Here is a 22,233-nt window from a genome sequence, read left to right as displayed (position 1 = left end):
TGTATGTGGCTCGTCACTTAGCCCTGGTGACTTGCCATGATAAATGCAAAAGAGACGTTGTGACTGGTAAGAAAGACTACAGTGATCGATAAAGAACTCCTTCAGTTTGAGACGGGACTTCAAAGGAAGACTAGAACTGTAAGTTTGGACACAGAGAGCACTATCTAGCAGAGAGGCCTAACATTATTAAAGATTCGTCCCCTTGAACACTTTTTGAAGGTTGCTAAGCTGAAGGCTTCAGGACAAATGTCCAGGAGTAACTCTGAAACATTACCACTTGGCACTCTTCCTAACAGGGAATTTCAGATTAAGGGAAATAGTGGCCCTCTGATGAAGGAGAAAAAAGAAAAAGAGAGAAAGAGAAGAAAGTGGGTGGCCTGGGAGTCAGAAAACTTGAGTTTCTGTCATTACTGATTCTATCCAGCTTTTTTTTTTTTAAATGAAGGTGTAGAGGACTCAAGCAACCTTCCAGATCCGTCTGCCTTTATCTTTCCTGTTTACATACAAGATAGTAAATATATTACTTCACGAAAGGAAAAACACTCCTTTGGTATTTACACAACTGACCTCCAAGTGTTCCCAGCAGGATACTGGAAGTACGTGGGAGTTCAGTTTACGTTTTTTAAAACTACTTGCCCTTCTTTCTAGTTTCTCCCCAATCTCTTATGGTGCACTGTAAAGCTAAAACTCACTGTCCCTATTGCATTGACTTCATCTACTTCTGTCCCGGTCTTGCTGTCAGTCCCCTTGGTCAGGTTCCCTCGCCTCTTTGGGAGCCACGTATAAAGAGGGGCAACGTCAACTGCACACACTTCCCAGGGTGGCGGTGAGAATCAAATACTATATGGAAACCCCACGCTAACCGGAGACGTTCCTTGGATATACCTCCTGCCCACAGGTGCAGACAGAGACCACGGAACGCGCCTCCTGGGAGGGTGGGGGAGACAGAGTGCAGAGGATGTGGCTGCTCTGACCACCCGCCGCCTCCTCCAGCCCCCGGCCTCGCGTCCCGCGCGCCCCACCCCCCGGCGAACCCCGGCCGCACGAGGTATTCACCTACTGCGCCCGAAGCAGCCTCCACCGCCTTCATTAGGCTCGCCATTTTGGGAAGCGACCCACTCTTTCCCGAGATGCGTCAGAGTGGGAGAGGAGCTCGGGCGAGAGGCAGGGCAACTCGACCGGGGGCGGGGCATACGATGATTGGTGGGGGTGGGGGGGCGTGACGAGCGTCGCTGTGTTCTTGTGGTGCGGCGGACGAGCTCCCCAGTGCATCTAAAGAGGAAATTAAACGGAGGAGGCGTCACCCCATGAGCCCCTCAGGACTACGAAACAGAAAGTTTGGAGAAAGTTCAAAAGCGCTAGAACTGATCAATGGCCCAGTGAAAGTTCTTGCACTGCCATGGACTCTGGCAGGGGGTGGGTACGGAACTTCTGAGCGACGGAACCTTAGCCTCCAGGGTCTAGGCTGCGCGACGCGCGTCTTTGTGGCGCGGTTTCCGGGCAGCGCTTTTCCTTTACATGCGGCGCTGTGTGGAGAGCTGCAGACAGCAATGGCCCCGCGGGTCTGGCGTCGACGAGCCCTGGAGCGGTGTCTGAAGGAGGTTGGTAAAGCCACCGGCCGGCCAGAGTGCTTCCTCACGTAAGTGAGCAGAGCCGGACTCTGGGTGAAGCCCGGGTCTCAGCGTGGGTGCGGACTCACGGCCCCCAGCGAATTCTGGAGTAGGGGGAAGATAAAGGGAAGCGTACACCTCTTTTTCCCAAATTTCATTTACTTGATGCACCCTTAGCCTATCAAAAATTTTAAAGTTGTTGAAAGCTGTACAGTGCAGATTTCCGAGTCGTGTGCTAACCAAACTAAGCTCAGTTATTAATGCCCAGAGGCTTCCATTGAGTCTTAACGCACCCCCCCCCGACTCTACACACACGCGCGTGCACCCTAGGTTGGTTGCTCTTTTCTCCAATATGCTCTCAATCCACCCAGTGCTTACTTATCCATATCCTTCATTGGAAGTATTAAGTTTGTCGCTTGGCTGTCCACCTCCACGATGAGCTTCTTGAGAATTAGGACTGTCTTTCATATCTCTTGCCAGCATAAGCTCTTTGTATTGTGTTGAAGGACTTAAAATGCGTTGTATGAAAGTATGGCTCTCAGATTTGTATTTCAAACCCGACCTTTCCCTTCAGCTTCAGGCTCACAGCAACTACAGCCACATATTCTTTCAACATCTCAAATTTAATATGTGCAAAATGAGCTGTTGTTTCTATTTAATTTCCTGTACAGTGCCCTCCGTGATACTTTTTCCCCATGCTCCACCCCTGCCTCCCCTATCTCAGCAAACGGCAGCTCTATTTTTTCTGTTGTTCAGACATATAACTAAGCTACTTCTTTGATATCTTTCTTTTTTCTCATTTCTACATATAATTCATCAGCCAATTCTGTCGGTGCTGTCTCCAGACTGTATTCTGAATTCGACTGCTTCTCACAGAATCTGTTCCCCTAACCCCTGCACAGTTCTTCATCAACCTAATCACTGTACTTTTGTAACGTTTCCTCTACTGGCCATCTTTCCAGAGTGTAAATTCTATCATTTTGCTCCTCTGCTTAAAATCTTCTGATGGCTTCTCTTTATACTTAAAATGGCAAACTCTTACCTCTGAGCCCTGAACGATTCACCTCCGATTCACCTCCCATCTACCTCCCTAACCTTCTGCCTCCTTTATCACACTCCAGCTATGCTGGCATTTTTGTTCCTCAGGCTCACCACGCTCATTTCCATCTTAGGAAATTTATTCTCACTTTTTCCTCTACTTAGAAGATAATGTTTCCAGAGCTTTGAAAGACTATCTCCTTATGTACAGGTGTCATCTCAGACGTCACATCTTCAGAGAGGTAGTCTCTGACACTCTTGCCAAAGCAAGTTTTGACCATTGGCTGACTGAATGATGGAGTGGCATATAACATAGCAGAGTTGAGCTTTTTAAGACTAAGATTCACTATATATCTTGAGGCAAAGAGGTGCGTAGTAGTTTCCCTGTCTAAAATCCATACAGCAGATTCACAGACACTTAGCTGACTCTTTTTTATATATTAATGTGGCTCATCTGCAAGATAATATACTCTTGGGAGCCAGGATCTATACTTAAAATTGATATTTCATTCAAGTTTGGTTTTGCACAAGAGTTGGGCTTTTTTTGTCTAATTCACAGTGCTGTGAAATTATTATCTATAATTATAAATCTCTTTAAACTTCCTCCCCATGTCCCCTTAATAGGATTCAAGATGAATTGGCATCAAAGTTCACTTCATTAACAAAAGTACTTTATGATTTTAACAAAACACTAGAGAATGGCAGAATCCACGGAAGTCCTTTAAAAAAACTGGTGATAGAGAATTTTGATGATGAGCAGATTTGGCAACAACTAGAATTGCAAAATGAACCAATTTTACAATACTTCCAGGATGCAGTTAGTAAAACCATTAAAGACGAAGACATCAGTCTTTTTCCAGAGAATGAAGAGCAGGAGTGTGAAGAGGATAGCTCAGAGGTGGAGGCTGATGGCCAGGAGGCCCTCGAACAAGATTTGGAGGAGGAGGAAGTGGCCGACCTGAGTGGTGATGATCCTACAGGGGATGAGAAAACGAAAAACTCAAGCACAGTTGATCTGAGGAAAAGTCCAGTTTTCAGTGATGAAGATTCTGATCTTGATTTTGATATCAGCAAATTGGAGGAGCAAAGCAAGGTGCAAGACAAAGTGCCTAGGAAACCAAGAGAGAAGTCCATAGTAGATGATAAATTTTTCAAACTATCTGAAATGGAGACCTTTTTAGAAAACATGGAAAAAGAAGAGGAACAAAAAGGTGATGAGGAGGAAGATACTGATTTTTTTGAAGACGTCAATTCTGATGAAGATGAAGGAGAACTGCTTGGAAGTCAAAAACCTAAGGTAAAGTCTTGGGAGAGGAGAGAAAGAGGACTTTCTACCTCATGTGAGATTTTGTTCTGTTTCTTGAGAAGAGGTTTCAAATACCTCAAAACTCATCAGGGCACGAGTGAAGTATTTAGATCTGTTGAAAACTGGACTGGAAAAATTAAAGCTTATCACAAAATATTTCTTTTAGGGCGCCTGGGTGGCTCAGTTGGTTAAACAAAATATTTCTTTTGTAGCTTCACAACCATAACCACACATGTTAGAGGTATTCAGAATTTCCCTTAAACATATTTTCACCAAACACTAAAAATGATAATAAGTGAAAGGAAGGCATCTGTTTACTTTAAGCTGAGATATCTTGGAAATAATTATAGTTAGAAGATTTAGAGATAGGAATATAATGAATCAATACTTCCTTCCAGTTTGTTACGGTCTAGTAGTTCTTACAGTTTTATAGTAGTGTTGTAATTGCCAGTTTTCCTTATACATACGTATTTATACATATTCCTTATACATACATACATATACATACATACATATTCCTTATACATACGTATTTCCTTATACATACGTATAATACATGCGTATTCCTTACGCATACACAGGAGCCCTTGGGTAGCTCAGTTGGTTAAGCATCCGACTTCGGCTCAGGTCACGATCTCACGGTTTGTGAGTTTGAGCCCCGCGTCAGGCTCTGTGCTGACAGCTCAGAACCTGGAGCCTGCTTTGGATTCTGTGTCTCCCCCCACCCCCCTTCTTTCTCTCTCTATCTCTCTCTCTCTCTCTGTCCCTCTCTCCCCCCCCTCCCTCCCTCCCCCCCACTCTCGAAAATAAATGTTAAAAAAAAAAAGTCTTTAAAAAAAATATGCATACACATATACGCATGATTTAATGTGTTTTTCTCCTTAGTCAGAAGTTTGAAAAGTCTTTTCATTTTAGTCAGGTAAAAGTTCCAGAAACCTGAAATACAAAGACTTCTTTGATCCAGTTGAAAGTGATGAAGATCTAGCAAGTGTTCATGATGATGAACTGGATCCAAAGGAAGAAGACAAAGAAGTTGCTGAAGAAGAAGAAGAAGAAGAAGAAGAAAGCATTTCTGAAACGTGAGTAGTTTGAGTCCCTTACGTTGTAAGCTAGAACTGTCCAATTATATGTGTGTACTCATAGTTGTCAAATATGTTTATCCTAAAAAGCTATGTTCTCTAACGTCAGATAGTCTCAGGGTAGCCAGAAGAAAGTCTCTGAATTTAAAGAGTCATTAGAGAGGGAGGGGAGGGTGGGTGATGGGTATTGAGGAGGGCACCTTTTGGGATGAGCACTGGGTGTTGTATGGAAACCAATTTGTCAATAAATTTCATATATATAAAAAAAATAAATAAATAAATAAATAAATAGTCATTAGAGATCATCTAATGAAGATAAATGTCACCAGCAATCAGATCTTTATTTATTTGCTTTTTGTGCCAATAAAAATACCTTATTGTTATTTTTGTGAGATAAGTTTGTACTATAGATTGAGGAATATTTTCTATATATTGTACGCTTTTTGTTCTATTTCACTGAAATAATACCTTCTGGTCCTTAATAACTGAATGACTTTGGAATTCTGAATATTTATTTGCATAGGTATACAAAAGAATTTAAATTACTAGAAAATAAGTTTTGTTTTCCTAATGAAAAGTGGTGTATTATTGTTTTTCATAAGTGTTTTGGTATTTATAGGGATGAAGATGATGACTTTGAAGAAAGTGAAGACAGTAAACAACATAAAGAAACCTCAAAAAGAGTGACCTTTGCTTTGCCAGATGATGAGGAAAATGAGGATACAAATATCTTAAATGTACAGAAGGATTCTGATGAAGTTAAATCCTCTTTTGAGAAAAGACAGGAAAAGGTAATGATTAAGAATTGAAGGAATTTTGTATATACTTACCAGGACTATGAGACTCCCAGATAACTAATGTACACTGTTTTTCTTGGCTGAATGCTTAATTATCTTTTATTTATTTATTTTTTTTTATTTAATTTTTTTTTTTTCAACGTTTATTTATTTTTGGGACAGAGAGAGACAGAGCATGAATGGGGGAGAGGCAGAGAGAGAGGGAGACACAGAATCAGAAACAGGCTCCAGGCTCTGAGCCATCAACCCAGAGCCCGACGCGGGGCTCGAACTCACGGACCGCGAGATCGTGACCTGGCTGAAGTCGGACGCTTAACCGACTGCGCCACCCAGGCGCCCCTTAATTATCTTTTAAAAACAAAACAAAAATCTTGCTGCTATTCCCTACAGCACACCATATCCAGATGCCCACGTGGAAGGTAGCTAATTTGTAAAAATCAGTGCTGCATTTCCCACCCTTTGACTTTCAGTTTGTGTTAAAAGCTGTTTTTTTTCCCTTTGTCCCTGGTTTCTTTATCCCTAGTGGCATGTTTTTCCTAATTAGCTGTCTTGTGAACCTCTCTTTGTAGCTCTTTCAGCTGCTCTTAAGGATACTGCTTCTTTCAGATGCTCTGTGGATGACTCCACATACCTGAATTTTAATTAATGCCATCTCAAATACATTTTCTAAAGTTGATAAAAATTATCTCCTTGTGACATGATTTCAGGCAAATGAAGTGTCATTTGCAAATAATAGATAACAGCCTGGCTCCAGTTATTTGTGTCATTTAACCACCTTAAAATTATATCACTCAATTAGAAATGAGAATAGGCAAATAAATATACCAGGGATATCAAAAGAATTGTTAGCAAAAGAGAATCTGAGTTAAATCTATGATTGTCAGATTGTCCCCAAAGAGATAGATTTAAAGGAAGGGGTGGGGGGCCGGTACCTCATGGCTCAGTTGGTTGAGCGTCTGACTTTAGCTCAGATCGTGATCATGATCTCGCTATTCATGGGTTCACACCCCACGTTGGGCTTGCTGCTGTCAGCTTGTCAGCGTAGAGCCTGCTTTGGATCCTCTGTCCCCCTCTCTCTGCCCCTCCCCCACTTACACTCTCCCAAAAATAAATAAATATTTTTTTTTTAAAAAAAGGAGGAGGTGGGGAAGCACTAGGAAACAAAATAAGAAATTTCATTGAGTTAGTGTCTTTTCCTCCCTATATCCTCCCTAAGATAAAGACAAGCAGGTTTAGTTTTATTGGGGAATTATATCAAACTTTCAAGAAGTAGAAGTAATGTTGTTTAATCAATTTCCACGTACAAAAAGTAAAGCTTCCAGACTTTTTTTCTTGTGAAGCTATTAATAACGTGATACCCAAACCTGACATTAAAACACATGCACACACACAGTTTCATTTATGAATAGTGATGTGAATATTCCAAATAGCATAATGAAAGACTGACAACACCACAGCCAAATGGGCCTCATTCTTGATTTAGGAACAAGAAATCTATTAACGTAATTCTTGGTTGTAACAGGATAAGGAGAAAACTGTATGGTTCTCTCCATATATGTCAAAAAGACATTTGATGTGGGCACCTGGCTGGCTCAGTCAGTTAAGCATCTGACTTGATTTCAGCTCAGGTCATGATCTCCAGGTTCGTGGGATTGAGCCCCATGTCCAGTTCTACACTGTCATTGGTCATTGTGGAGCCTGCTTGGGATTCTCTCCCTCCCCCTCCCCCACATACATGTGCTCTTTCTCTGTCTCTCAAAAATACATAAACTTAAAAAAAGACATTTGATGAAATTTAGTATCCATCCTTAATTTTTTTTCACCTGCAGTGAAATACAAATGCATTTAACCAAAAGGTGCCATCATGCTCAGTGGTAAAATTCTAGAAGTAGCCCTTTAAAATGAAGAGTAAGACAAAATGTCCACTATTACCTTTACCACTGTTATTTAACATCCTTGTGGAAGTGTTAGTGCAACTACAGTAGAAAGAGATACAAGGTAAGGAAAACTGAAATGAGCATTAATATTTGCAAAGGATACTAGAAAAACCTAAGTAGATGAACTGAAAGCTATTAGAAAAACAAGGGAATTCAGTAAGGTAGCTTTCAGGCTGGCATTTTCTACACTGTAAAGTCATTATAGGGCTGCCTGGGTGGCTTAGTCGGTTGAGCATTTGGCTCAGGTAATGATCTCATGGTTTGTGAGATCGTTCCCTGTGTTGGGCTCTGCCCTGACAGCATGGAGCCTGCTTGGGATTCTCTCCCTCCCTCTCTCTGCCCCTCCCCCATTCGTGCTTGCACATGCTCTTCTTTCTCAAACTTAAAAAAAAAAATAGGGGCGCCTGGGTGGCTCAGTCAGTTGAGTGTCTGACTTCAGCTCAGGTCATGATCTCATGGTTCGTGAGTTCAAGCCCCTCATTGGTCTCTGTTCTGGCGGCTTAGAGCCTGGAGCCTGCTTCAGATTCTGTCTCTCTACCCTTCCCCTACTGTCTCTCTGTCTCTCTCTCTCAACTATAAAAAATAAAACATAAAATTTTTTAAGAAATGAAAATTAAAAAAATAAAAAGTTCTAGATGTCTTCTAAAAGTTAGAAATAATTTGGATTGGGGGTGTGAAGTCTAATGTCCAAATAGAAATTAATTTTGGAATGCTCTAATAGTTAAAATTGATAGTGGCTTGGGAATGGATAGATCATTTGACTAGAACAGAGCCCAGAAATCTGTCCAGAATCTTCTGGGGGGAATTTAGTATGTTATAAACATGGCATTTCAAATCAATGAGGGAAAGAAGTCATCTGCAGTGCCTCACCCCACCTCAGGTGTTAAGAATAGGAAGTTACTGTTGGCTTAATAATAAAATGGTGGCAAGAAAAAACAAAAATGTATTGAGAAATAATACATTTCTTGCTTTTGTGCTTTTTTTTTTTATAACGTTTATTTATTTTTGAGACAGGGAGAGACAGAGCATGAATGGGGGAGGGTCAGAGAGAGAGGGAGACACAGAATCCGAAACAGGCTCTAGGCTCTAAGCTGTCAGCACAGAGCCCGACGCAGGGCTCGAACTCATGGACCATGAGATCATGACCTGAGCCGAAGTCGGATGCTTAACCGACTGAGCCACCCAGGCGCCCCGCTTTTGTGCTTTTAAAGTAGTTGCTTTTATTCAGTTATAAGCTTGATTTATTTCCTAAATTGTTTTTTTTTTTTTTTTTATAAAGTTTTTTTTTTTTTAAATTTTTTTTTTTTCAACGTTTATTTATTTTTGGGACAGAGAGAGACAGAGCATGAACGGGGGAGGGGCAGACAGAGAGGGAGACACAGAATCGGAAACAGGCTCCAGGCTCCGAGCCATCAGCCCAGAACCTGACGCGGGGCTCGAACTCACGGACCGCGAGATCGTGACCTGGCTGAAGTCGGACGCTTAACCGACTGCGCCACCCAGGCGCCCCGATTTATTTCCTAAATTGTAATAACTTTTTGTTTCTTTCTTAGATGAATGAAAAAATTGCATCTTTAGAAAAAGAGCTGTTGGAAAAAAAACCTTGGCAGCTTCAAGGGGAAGTGACAGCTCAAAAACGACCAGAGAACAGCCTTCTAGAAGAGACTCTGCACTTTGACCATGCAGTCCGCATGGGTACGTGAGCCCATGGGGCTCCTGCAGATGTTCGTTTGCATGTGTTTTCTATGACTTTATTTCATAGGAAGATTTGAAATGATACTTCTTTTCCCTCAACTTTTTATTTTAAAAAGTTGCAAACATACAGAAAAGTTGACAAAATAGTACAACAAACACATATATGCTATTCAGCTGGATTCACCAATCATTAACATTTTGCCATATTTGTTTTCCTTCCCCTATGTATATATGTGATTATCTGTGTGTACTTTTTTCCCCTGAATCATCTAAAAGTAATTTACCAATATTATGACACTTCATGCCTAAGGACGTTTACGTGTATCTTCTAAGAAATAGGACATTCTCTTATACAGTCACAGTACTATTAATTTACCCAGGAATTACTGTTATGCTAATTCATGCCTAAATCCATAATCATTTCTGCTAGTGACCTGTATACAATGCCTGGTATCATTTTCTACTGACGAAATTGTGAACTCTAGCCAGGAACCCTGGTCATCTCATCAAACTCTTTCTTGTACCTGTGAAATCAAAATGAATTTCCATTTTATTCAGTTCTAGAGAGATTGGAAAAGAGGGTGAGTACCCAGGTGCATGGACTAAAAGTGTTAGCACTGATTACTGGATATACTCTACTTTTGTGGTTCTCAAACTAGAGGGAGCATGAGAGGGCTAGTTAAACACAGATAGGTGGCCCTTTCCCCCCACCTTCTGATTCAGGTGGTGTGGAGTAGAGCCTAAGAATTCACATTTCTAACAAGTTCCCAGGTGTTGATGCTGCTGGTTCAAGGACTACCCTTTGAGAACCTCTGGTCTAGTGTATACCTACCTCGTGAGTACATGTTCTGTTTCCTTTAGCTCCTGTGATTACAGAGGAAACCACCCTTCAACTGGAAGATATCATTAAGCAGAGGATAAGAGATCAGGTCAGTAAGAATGAAATTTAACTGAACTTAAAATTCACTGGAATTTTTAGAAATAATATATGAGTATTTTGGGAGCAGGACCAACACTCTTCATTGTTTTCGTAGAAATTTTGTTTATATCAGTTCTTCATTTAAAGCTTAAGTCTACACTGAAGGCTACTACTGCTTAAGTCTGCACTATCTTTCTTTTGTTGTGTGAGGCACTGCCTTTCACTAGAGCTCTGGAAAGCCTTGTGCTTGAGGAGAAGGGGGAGCCAGAGCCACTGCCAGTCTTTCCTGTGCCTTGCTCATCTGCCTGGTGGCGCCCGGTGAAACTGGTAGAGGATGACAGGCGTGGTGACTGATTCTGACTTGATAGGGTCATACTTGGGACCTTTCATCTGGCACACAGTATCTGGGCACAGTGTGACAAAGGGTTTATTTTTTTCAAATGTTAAAAACCTAGCAAAGTTTTTGTTTAAGAATTGATTTTATTTTGTAAACTTAGAATAAAATTGGGCATATGACATGTACAATAAGAGATGGCTTTTTTTTTTTTAATTTTTTTTTTTTCAACGTTTATTTATTGTTTTGGCGACAGAGAGAGACAGAGCATGAACGGGGGAGGGGCAGAGAGAGAGGGAGACACAGAATCGGAAACAGGCTCCAGGCTCTGAGCCATCAGCCCAGAGCCTGACGCGGGGCTCGAACTCACGGACTGCGAGATCGTGACCTGGCTGAAGTCGGACGCTCAACCGACTGCGCCACCCAGGCGCCCCAAGATGGCTTTAAAATGTGTATAGTGTTTGCTCAAAATACGAAGAGTTTGAAGGGTGGGTACTGTATGCAGAGTATCCTTAAATTTGAAATGAAACGAGAAACTGAAGTATTGACTTGTAAACAAACCTTGATGGGGAAATGTGGAATTAAAGGTGGTAACGAGAAAGGTGCATTTAAAACAAGAACAAAAAAGAATGCTTAAGTAATGCCCTCTTTATTTTTCATAATACCTATGTTTGGTGACTTGAATAGTCATTTTACAGATTGAAATTAATTACTTTTTGCTACAATTTGCTTACCCTGGAATGATAATAAATATTCCAGAGGAAGAGTCTTAAGTGAGCTTAGAAAGAAATGATAGATTTTGTTAATTTATCGTCCTTGTGCCTTTCATATTTCAGGCTTGGGATGATGTAGTACGTAAAGAAAAACCTAAGGAGGATGCATATGAATATAAAAAACGTTTAACGTTAGACCATGAGAAGAGCAAATTGAGTCTTGCTGAAATTTATGAACAGGAATACATCAAACTCAACCAGGTGAGGACTCCCCGAAGGCAAAGGCATTGTTATTAAAGTAAGAGAAGCAGACAGCTGGCTCTTCTGGTTCTACTGTGATGGCTGAAAGTCAGGAAACAAATCTTATGCTCTTGGTTCATTCACCTCATTGAAGTGTGAGACAGTGTGTTAGAAATAGAGAGGTTACGACATTGCCCCTGAATGTGAGGGGGTAGGGGAACTTGTTTTTGCAGTTAGTCATTGTTCACCCGATTGTTCCAAAGGTAATTATTAACTTTCTAGAAATTATTATAGTAGTCCCACAATTTTAAAATCACTTCTCTTTAATTCTTTAGAAGTTACCAGTATAACATTATCTGTGAATTCATTCACATGTTTAGGTCTGGTGGGTTATGTGGTTTTGGTTTTGTTTTCACTTAGATTCTTAAAAAAACTATCTGGTTAAGTAGGACACGGTAATTTCAAGTAATATTATATTACCAGTTAGTGATTGGATTATTTTTCCACATTCGATTTATTCAGAATGTGGTCAGTATGTACTTGGGGGTAAAATGGCATTTTTTATTTGCAAAAGCCATTTGATTAATTAATGCCACTTTCACAGCAATAGCAAACCATGACCTTGATGCTGCTGTTAAGTTGAAGATCTAGAAAGATTTGAATTCAAATTCTTTCTGGCTGCTTTGCAACCCAAAGTGGTAGTTGAAGGAACATATTATTAAACATTGCCTGGCTACTTTGAGAGGACTCAGTAAATACAGAAAGTATTTTGTAACCATGAGAGTTAAAAATTAAATATGTAATGGGACAGCTGTACCAGCTCTGTAAATACTACTTTTATTGAGGTCTCAGAAGTCAGTAGTCAATCATAAGTTTTTGAGTATGGATTTAATTTAGGCTAATTCTAGACCCATTCAATTAAGAGTTAGTCTGGGGATGATGATAAATATTTCCTGAAGTTTGGTATCTGTCCTAGAGGTAATAGGCAAGGTGATAATAAATAGCACATGAATGAACTTCTAGTTGTATATAGATAATTTCACAGCTAGCCCCACGCCGGGCTCTGTGCTGACCGCTCAGAGCCTGGAGCCTGCTTCAGATTCTGTGTCTCCCCCTCTCTCTGCCCCTCCCATGCTCGTGCTGTCTCTCTCTGGGTCTCAATAATGAATAAATGTTTAAAAAAAAATTTTTTTTAAAGATGATTTCACGGCCATTATTATCTGGGATAAGGCAAATGACACGTGGAGGATAAAAAATGAGTTAAACTAAAGCAGTGACAAATGCCTGGACGTGGCTGGAAAGTGGGTTCTGGTGACAGAATTAGAAACAGACCTGGATGCATCTCTGGTATCAAGGTGGTGCAGGCAAAGAGCCAGTGGCTTCCCTGTTCTGGTGTGTGTGGTTTGTTTTTTTCTGTTATGCCTTGATAAAAAAATAAAGAGTCTTAGCCTTTTAGAGTGAGCATTATGGGCAGAAGGAAAAGGGGATTGTGAGCATTTGGGCTGTTTCTACCTTTTGGCTGTTGGGAATAGTGCTGCTCTGAACATATGGCTACATGTATTTGTTTGAGGACGTCTTTTTTTTTTTTTAATTCCTTTTTTTTTAATGTTTATTTATTTTTGACAGAGAGAGAGTCAGAGTGCAAGCAGAGGAGGGGCAGAAAGAGAGGGAGACACAGAATCTAAAGCAGGCTCCAGGCTCCCAGCTGTCAGCACAGAGCCCGACATGGGGCTTGAACTCACAAACCATGAGATCATGACCTGAGCTGAAGTCAGACGCTTAAGGGACTGAGCCACCCAGGCGCCCCTGAGAACCTCTTTTTTAATTCTCTGGGGTATTTACTTAAGTGGGGAGTTGCTAGGTCATACGGTAATTCTCTGTTTAACTTGAGGAACTGCCTGATTCATTTCCATTGTGATGGCACCATTTTACATTGTCACCAGCCACACACAAGGGTTCCAGTTCCTTGACATCCTCACCACCACTTGTTATCCGCTCCTCCCTTTTCCTAATGATAGCCATCCTAGTGGGAATGGCTTAGTTCTTGACAAATAAATACCAAGGGAATTAAATTGTAAGTTCTGAATCTTAGAGGTAGTGATTGCTGCAGCTCCTGAAGTGCAGAGCACATTCTTTTTTGGCTAGTGCTGGCACCGTCATGGTATTGAGAACTTGAATTCTGCCTTGTAATGTTTTTTTTGGAGCCTTGATGATGAGAAATGGGGAGCACCCTTATTGACCTTCAGGGTTTTGCCCTGTGATGTATATTAGGCTGCTTAATCTGATGTTGTTGAATTCATTTCCTAAGCAAAAAACAGCAGAAGAAGAAAATCCAGAGCACAAAGAAATTCAGAAGATGATGGATTCCCTCTTCTTAAAATTGGATGCCCTCTCGAACTTTCACTTCATCCCTAAACCGGTAAGTGTGTTAACATTTCAGTGTGCAGTCAGAACAGATGTGCCTTTAATTCCTCTTTGAGCTTTTATGAGGCTAGCACTTTATTTGGTTTTGGATACAAACCTATAGGCATTCCCTGTAAATTACAGGCAGGGCCTGTCTTGAGGAAGGCTTACATCTAGTTCTGGACAGTTCTGGCTTCCTCTGCTGATCCAGCCTCATCACCAGATGGGCCTTTGCCAGACCTAAAATCTTAGCCACAGGATCTCTTCATTACTCACTCTTTCTTGTTGTTCAGTCTTGGGTTGTATTTTCATCCTGTGGTGTGTCTGGAGACCTGTGATGTCTGTACCTGCTGAATATTTTCTGAATACCTGCTATGTACCATATTAGGTTCTTTATGTATGTGAACCCATTTTCCCCAATTTTATTAAGATAAAATAGACATAGTGGTACCTGGGTGGCTCAGTCGTTTGAACGTCCAACTCTTGATCTCAGCCCAGGTCGTAATTTCATGGTTCATGAGCCCCCATGTCGGGCTCTGCAGTGACATCGAGAAGCCTGCTTGGGATTCTATCTCCCCCTCTCTCTGCCCCTACCCTGCTTGCACTGTCACTCTCAAAAAAAAAAAAAAAAAAAAAAAAAAAAAAAAAAAGATGAACTTAAAAGATAAAGTAACAGTGTATACATTTAAGATGTACAACAGTGGTTTGATATAGAGGTTCCCCCATCATCAGAAAGTAGAACGTTCCTATGAAACGTTTCGTAAGCCTAAATGGATAAACCAAAGAAGCAATTACCATTAACTAAATGGAAAAGTTTTTGAGCTTTTCAGACCGCAAAAAAGAACCTCTCCTAGGCTTTTCTGTTACTTCAGAGCCAGTCTTGTAACGGATGCACAAACACGTGGAGATGCACACAAATGCTCACAGACACAGTTTAAAGCTCTGGTGGCCTGATGCTGAGATGCCGAGTGTGGTTCCTGCAGAAGGAGCTGGGCAGGGGAGCTCACTGCAAAACAGATGCTGAATACTACTTTTGCTTTCACAAAAGTAAAAATTCTTTTCAGATTTCTTTCAGTTAGCAAAAACGGGTACTAATCTAGGTCTTTTGTAAAAGCAAAGTGGCCTAACATGAACTTTGGAAGGGCACAGGATACCCGCATGTGTGTATTGTGAAATGATTGCCATGGTAAGTTTAGTTATCCATCACCCAGTGTAGTGGCAGTTTTATTTCTTACAATGAGAGCTTTTATAATGTACTTTCTTAGCAACTTTCAAATATACAATACTGTTAACTCTGTCTAGAACTTCTCTTATAACTGGAAGTTTGTACCTTTTGACTACCTACACCCATTTCCCCCCACCACCTGGTGGCCACTAATCTGTTCTCTATCAGTTGGGGGATTTTTTTTAGAGAAATCTAAGTGAGATTGTTACCCAAAGTTAAATGGGAAAGGAAAGAAGAAGCCTCAGTTCTCTTGGCTGCCATGGTAAATAATTACAGTGAAACAAAAGTAAAGCATAGAAAAATTGTATTCAAGTATACTCCACAGGAGGAGCCTGCCAGTCAAGAGAGACACAGGGCCCAGAAACTCGTGAGTGTGGACTTTGATCTTTTTTTTCTTTTGGGTGGGCCCTAGGGTCACAACATTTGAATGACAGACCGGGATTTTATAATAATTACCCAAATTCTCATGTCTTTTCCCAAGATGTATTTGAAATGCCTGCAAGGGTAGGAAGCCACAACATTATTTCTATTCTGGAGACATAGGTCAAATAAGGACAAGGGGCTGCTCTGTGCACAAGTGCCACATGCACAACACACTTAACTCTTCCTCTGCCAGGACGTTGTAACCACAGACCCACTGCTAGAGGGGTGGGTTGTGGTGGTCCCTGGGTGGTCTCCAGTAGAGCTCTCCATCTGGATGTCGAAGGTCCATCCTCCTGCTGCTCATGCCTAGTTTCCTGCCTAACAAGATCATACAGTATTTGTCTTTTCTCCATTTGACTTATCTCACTTGGCATAATGCCCTCAGGGTCCGTCAGTGTTGTCACAAATGACAGTATTTCCTTCTCTTTATGTCTAAATAGTATTCCAGTGTGTGTGTGTGTTGTGGGTGCGTGTGTGTGTGTATACCATGTTGTCTTTATTCATTCATCTGTTGATGAACATTTCTGTTGTTTTCATGGCCTGCTATTGTAAATAATGCTGCAGTGAACACGGGGGTGCAGATACTTCTTGGAGCCAGACAGGGGCACCAGCTTGGCTCTACAAATGGTCAAGGCCGCTGGCTGGGATCTCTACTTGGACACTGCTGCAAGCAGGAACCTGGTCTGCCAAGATCCAAGCACTAATTGCTATAAGCCCTGCCCTTGTTCTGCATCCTAGTCTGATCCCCAGTGGTCAATCCCCACAGACTTTGGTGATCCCTATGACACCGACATGATTGGGCCTGTCTAGAAGTATCCTACGATGCTGGAAAGTTACAGGTCTACTTAGGCTTTCTTCCCACTGGAGAAACCCTAGGTCCAGGTGGTCTCTCACAATGGGGTGCTGTGCCAGCTGGGGGGAGGGATATGGTCAGAGTGTAGCCTGTCCTACCTTTCTAATGCAGTCCTTCTCAGTCTCTGTGGTCCAGGGGGTTGCTTCAGCCTCACCCTTGGGTTCTGGGATTTTCACAATGCTATCTCATCCATGGATAGTTGCTAGTTGGTCTTGTGAGGACAACTAAGGTTGGGATCAACTTGTGTTGCCATCTTGATGATGTCAGTGTCCCTGCACATTAACTCAATCCACAAAACATTAAGGTAGATGCTATTCTTTCTGTTTTGCAGATTAGGAAACAAAGGCTTAAGAGGTTGGGGTGGGGGGGGTGGTGCCTGGGGGCTCAGTCGGTTAAGCATCTGATTTCACTTCAGGTCATGATATTATGGTTAGTGGGTTCAAGCCCTGTATCCAGCTCCGTGCCAACAGCTCAGAGCCTGGAGCCAGCTTTGGATTCTGTGTCTCCCTCTCTCTGCTCCTCGCCCATTCTCTCTCTCTCTGTTTCAAAAGTAAACAAACATTAAAAAAAAAAAAAAAAAAAAGGTTGGAAGGGTTGGATCTAACTCTGGGTCCATGCTGTCCCCATTGCCTCATGCCCCCCTGTGCCAGGCCCAGACATCCAGCGACCTCTGTCTGATTCTCACCACACTTGACTCAGTGCCTCTTTACTCTTTGGAGCTGCCTCTCCCACTCACTACACTCTGTGAACCCATAAAATGTTCTATGCCTTCCTTTTAGTACTTGCCAACCTATTGCCCCTTTGTGTTGCCTAGAAATGAGATGTCATGAATCTCAGAGACTAGTCTAGAAGTCAGAAACCTGAGTCTGAATCTGCCCCTGACAAGCTTTGTGAATTAGACAAATTGCTTTACCTTTCCTCTGTATAGAAGAGGTAATCGCTAAAATCCTTCGGATTCTTTGATGGTTAGGAGATTTTTCCTGTGTGAGTATCTTGTCTTCTAAGACAGTCTGCTTTTATCACCTGGCTTTTTGTTTTGGGTTAATCAAGGTATAATTTGTATGACAGTAAGTTTGTGGTGGCAGGAGCCATTTTTAGATACCAAAGTGCCAAGTATAGCTGTGGAATAAATGAAGAGAGGAATTTTCATCCCCTCTTGGCCAGCAGGTCTTACTGTGAAAAAGTTACTAATATGAAGAACATGATCCCTTCCTGTGCCTTACAAGACCCTACGTGATCTGGCTCCCTCTCACCCCTCTAGTCTCCGTAGCTTGCTATCCCCCAGCCACACTGGTCTTCCAGTGCCTTCAGTGAGCAGAGTGCCTCCTTCCTCACATCTTCCTGCTGGACTTTCCTCCGCCTGTTAGGCTGCGCTTCTTTCTTTCCATGGTTGGCTCCTTCCTGTCTCTGGGGTCTCAGGCTGAGTGCCATCTCCTTCCCGCATTCGTCACTGCTCTGCGCATTTCCCTCATAGCACCATCACCGTCGTTGCTTGATGGCTAATTGTTCTCTACTCATTTCCAAGCCAGCACAAATGTGTTTTGTTCACTGCTGTTTCCCTGCTGTGTTCATCACACTAACACAGAGCCTGATATGGGGAATTAGACATTCCGTGGAATCTTGGGAATTGAAGAAGGAGAGAATGTATTTGGGGCTACGTGCCCCAATATAGAAGCCTTTCTTTTTTCCTCTTCAGAAATGTAGAATTTTTGGTACAGGTTCCTTTTAATAAGAACTTTTTTTCATACTCAGTTTGGTATTTCACAATCTCCATAAACCCTATTGACTAGTCATCATTTTTTTTTCTTTTCTGGGCTGTCTCCGTTTTCTCTGTTTCTCTTTAAATTACAGAATGGAACACAACGTTACTAATAAGTAAGTGAACAGTCAGTAGTCCAGTGGAAGAAATTTTTTCTTTAACACTCTGACATTGTGTGAAATGTCCTTTTTATTCTTTCTGAAATTTCCCGGGACACACATCTGTCCAGTTAACTGGGGTAGGGACAGGACTGTGGTAAGAAAAAGGAGTGTGCAAAGGGATCAGTGACATACTCTGCAGTAGAGCCCCCTTTCTCCTGAGTCTCAGTGCCATGTTCTCTCCAGGGCACCTGCTGTGCCCCACACTTCATCTCTTACTCTCTTCTAGCCAACAGAGTCCCTGTCCCTGTGCCCTGGTGCCCCTCAGAGATGTGCAAGAATTAGATATAAAGAGCATTAGTGTCAGCATTAGGTAAATAATCAGTAGTGTTCTGATCAGTATGAAACCTGTTGTAATTTCTGAATTTCCTGGGAAGTTCTTTCAAAAAAAAAAAAAGGCACCTGGGTTCCTCAGTTGGTTAAACTCAGGTCATAATCTCACGGTTTGTGGGTCCAAGCCCTGCGTCGGGCTCTGTGCTGACAGCTCAGAGCCTGAAGCCTGCTTCGGAGTCTGTGTCTTCCTCTCTCTGCCCCTCCCTTGCTAGTGTGCGTGTGTGCTCACTCTCGCTCGCTCTCTCTCTGAAAAATAAACATTAAAAAAAAAAGACTAGTGAACATTGCATTCATTTCTCCTTTTTATAATTAATAGGTTTGATTTATTTTGATACTGTTTTAGTTTTCCAAAGGAGTTCTGTATCATTTCATATTTCTGTTTATAAAGTTATGTATTCAGTAGCTGGAAGATGACAAAATTTGTTTATCAGGTAGTCTATTTTGACTCATTCCTATAAGCATTTTTCCTTGCATCTTTTTGTGTATATTTCTTATTGCTGGCCTTTTTTCCATAACTGAAGACAAGGTAATATTCACAAATATCAATAGATTTATTTAACATTAGATAGGAATGTTTGAAAATGTCCACATCTGTTACTGATGGGAATAATTTAGTAAAATTCGGTGAAAGAACTGGTGTTGAATATGGCAGAAATGTTCCGCAAAAGTGTAGAAATAAGGGTTCTTGGTGTAGTAATGAGAAAGAATAGTTCCTAAAATATGCAGATTATTAATTCCTCAGGTAGCCCATGTTGCCCACTGACACTGCCATCATTCCAGTTATCTTAAGATTTTTGCTGTCAACACATCTCATATTTTAAATAATCTCCATAGAGTATTTTGTATAGTATGCTTTAATAGGTTCACGATACAAATATTTTGTGTTAGGACCATTTCTGACTTCCTATTAAATGTGTTGTCTCTTTTCTAGCCTGTTCCAGAGATTAAGGTTGTGTCAAATCTGCCGGCCATAACCATGGAGGAGGTAGCCCCAGTGAGCGTTAGTGACGCAGCTCTCCTGGCCCCAGAGGAAGTCAAGGTAAAAAGCCAGTGTGGAAACATTAAGGTTTTTTTTATAAGTTGGTATATAGCTAGATCTCTACTCAATGTCATTTTCCTGGAGTTTTAAGTATAATCAAATAATAGTGTTCAGTTTTCTGTAATCAGATATTATGAGGTACAGATAGAATTATTAGAAAAGCTGTTTGTAAATATCCCATATCTATATCTTGTTATAATCCAATTTGAATACTATCAGTGATACTAGGTTTAAAATAGTTTATGTTGCTCATATACTAGTAGTCCTTTAATATCAGCATTTCCCCCATTATTTTGTCCATTTAATGCTTATCAATAATAGAATCAGTTTCTAGAATAGAACATTTGAGTTATTAGAAGACGTGGGACATACCAAGTGTATGCAGTCCCTGCCTCATGAACACTGAAGCTCATGCAGTAAAAAGAAATGATGGTTTCTAACAGGTCTCATCTTCCCAGCTGGCCTGGCACATGGCTCTTTGTCCCTCCTCACTTTGCTGCACCCACACCCATCCCTTTTAGCACCTTTGCCACCTCTACAGTTGACAGCCCTGGCAGGATAGGCTGGCAGCTGGGGAGAAAAGAGAGGAAATCGATCGTCAGTATATAGATACTTCCCTTCCATTTTGGGGAACCCCTCCTGCCGCCAGTGGCTGTCATCAGCAGCTTGGCGCTGAGGTTGTCCCTGGAGTCTTAAGTGCTGTAAGGGGGCTTGCTTCTGGGACTGTCAGCTTGCTAACCTAGCTCTCCAGGCTGCCTTTGTGATGTGCTGATGTAGCCGAACTGTCACTGTGAGAGTCTGCTTCATCAAAGAATGAGTTCCAGGCCTAAAGAACTGAGCTACCAAAGCTCTTTGGGGTGCAGATAGGTACTGCATACTCACTCTTGGCTGTAGATACACAGCCTATTGGCCACGTTCTGTGGACTTGCTTCCCTTCTAATTTCCTGAGTTGTGTTAAGTTAGATCAACTGGTGATTATTTTAATAGGAAAAAAATAAAGCTGGAGATGTAAAAACAGCTGCTGAGAAAACAGCTACAGACAAGAAACGAGAACGGAGGAAAAAGAAGTATCAGAAGCGTATGAAACTAAAGGAGAAGGAAAAGCGGAGAAAACTGCTTGAAAAGAACAACCCAGATCAAGCCGGGAAATACACGAAGGCAGCAGCTTCAGAGAAATTAAAACAGCTGACCAAAGCAGGCAAAGCTTCGCTATTAAAGGTAAGGATGCAGGAAGGAAAGGGGCGCCTGGGTGGCGCAGTCGGTTAAGCGTCCGACTTCAGCCAGGTCACGGTCTCGCGGTCCGTGAGTTCGAGCCCCGCGTCGGGCTCTGGGCTGATGGCTCGGAGCCTGGAGCCTGTTTCCGATTCTGTGTCTCCCTCTCTCTCTGCCCCTCCCCCGTTCATGCTCTGTCTCTCTCTGTCCCAAAAATAAATAAACGTTGAAAAAAAAAATTTTTTTTAATAAAAAAAAAAAAAAAAGGTAAGGATGCAGGAAGGAAAACCGCGGAATGGGGCCTGTGTGGGGAAACTGGTGGCAAGGTGACATCGATCCACGGAGGGTCAGACCCAGCTGATGCTACCCACCTGCCTAGTGAGAGGCCGTGGGTGCCTGGCTGGAATAACAGCCCAAAGCACATGGCCCTCCCAGACGTGGGGCCTGGCAGGAGTTTTTCTTCCTACTCACTCCTCCTTTAAGTCACAAGAATATCACAGCAGCATAAAATGTATATAAAACCTCTGTGCAAACTGATGTGAGTTTTCATAATTCCTTGTCCATTTATGGATATTTATATTTCCATATACATTGTTGTAATCATTTGGCTTTTTTTTTTTTAACTTACAAGCGCATTTTATAGTGTGAGTGTGTTACTGTCTTTAATTGCAGGATGAAGGTAAAGACAAAGCCTTGAAGTCATCTCAAGCATTCTTTTCTAAATTACAAGATCAAGTAAAAATGCAAATCAGTGATGCAAAGAAAACAGAAAAGAAAAAGAAGAAAAAGCAGGATATTTCTGTTCATAAATTAAAGCTGTAATATATTTTGAATATAATGTAAATATTAATGTGTAAGCTTATATTCTGTCATTGTTCTGTTTTATAATAAAATTTGAGAATTTTTCTTTTCATGAATGGCAGATATTTGAGAATTCCGCAGTTTGAAAAGACAAACTCCCAACTGTCATTGGAAAACCCTGAATTGCTTCTTCTGGGCGTGAAGCTGGATGTAGCTGCCAACCCCCTTTGCACACTGTGTCCTTGCTGTGGCCCAGGTGAAGGCCAGAAAGGGCCCACCAGCTGGTGAGCAGGAGCTGGTCTGCAGGCTGACAAGGGCACAGGAGCCAGCCACCCCTGTCACAGGCAGCTGTCTACAGC

At 41.7% G+C, this 22,233-nt stretch overlaps 2 protein-coding genes across 2 annotated transcripts in view; one reads left to right on the top strand and one right to left on the bottom strand.

Moving 5' to 3' along the window:
* The window catches only part of MCEE (methylmalonyl-CoA epimerase), a 29,228-nt gene extending 28,079 nt beyond the window's left edge, over positions 1-1,149 (bottom strand). The window contains exon 1 of the mRNA XM_047086743.1: positions 1,057-1,149. Coding sequence (XP_046942699.1) covers positions 1,057-1,102 — 46 coding nt within the window. The 5' untranslated portion in view covers positions 1,103-1,149. The remainder of the gene's footprint in view (positions 1-1,056) is intronic.
* Positions 1,150-1,501: 352 nt separating this feature from the next.
* MPHOSPH10 (M-phase phosphoprotein 10) lies at positions 1,502-21,984 on the top strand. The gene is made up of 11 exons (XM_047086752.1): positions 1,502-1,639; positions 3,273-3,945; positions 4,870-5,033; positions 5,653-5,824; positions 9,321-9,462; positions 10,324-10,391; positions 11,552-11,689; positions 13,977-14,087; positions 19,754-19,861; positions 20,849-21,079; positions 21,746-21,984. The coding sequence occupies exons 1-11, from the start codon at positions 1,551-1,553 to the stop codon at positions 21,893-21,895; spliced, it is 2,046 nt and encodes a 681-aa protein (XP_046942708.1). The 5' UTR covers positions 1,502-1,550; the 3' UTR covers positions 21,896-21,984.
* Positions 21,985-22,233: the final 249 nt, after the last annotated feature.

Source organism: Lynx rufus, unplaced genomic scaffold (assembly GCF_022079265.1).
Source record: "Lynx rufus isolate CCGP_SWC_20201006 ecotype Redwood Valley unplaced genomic scaffold, mLynRuf1.p SCAF_21, whole genome shotgun sequence".
Lineage (NCBI taxonomy): Eukaryota > Metazoa > Chordata > Mammalia > Carnivora > Felidae > Lynx > Lynx rufus.
The sequence above is the reverse complement of the archived record's forward strand: the minus strand, read 5'-3'. Positions and strand labels throughout refer to the sequence as shown.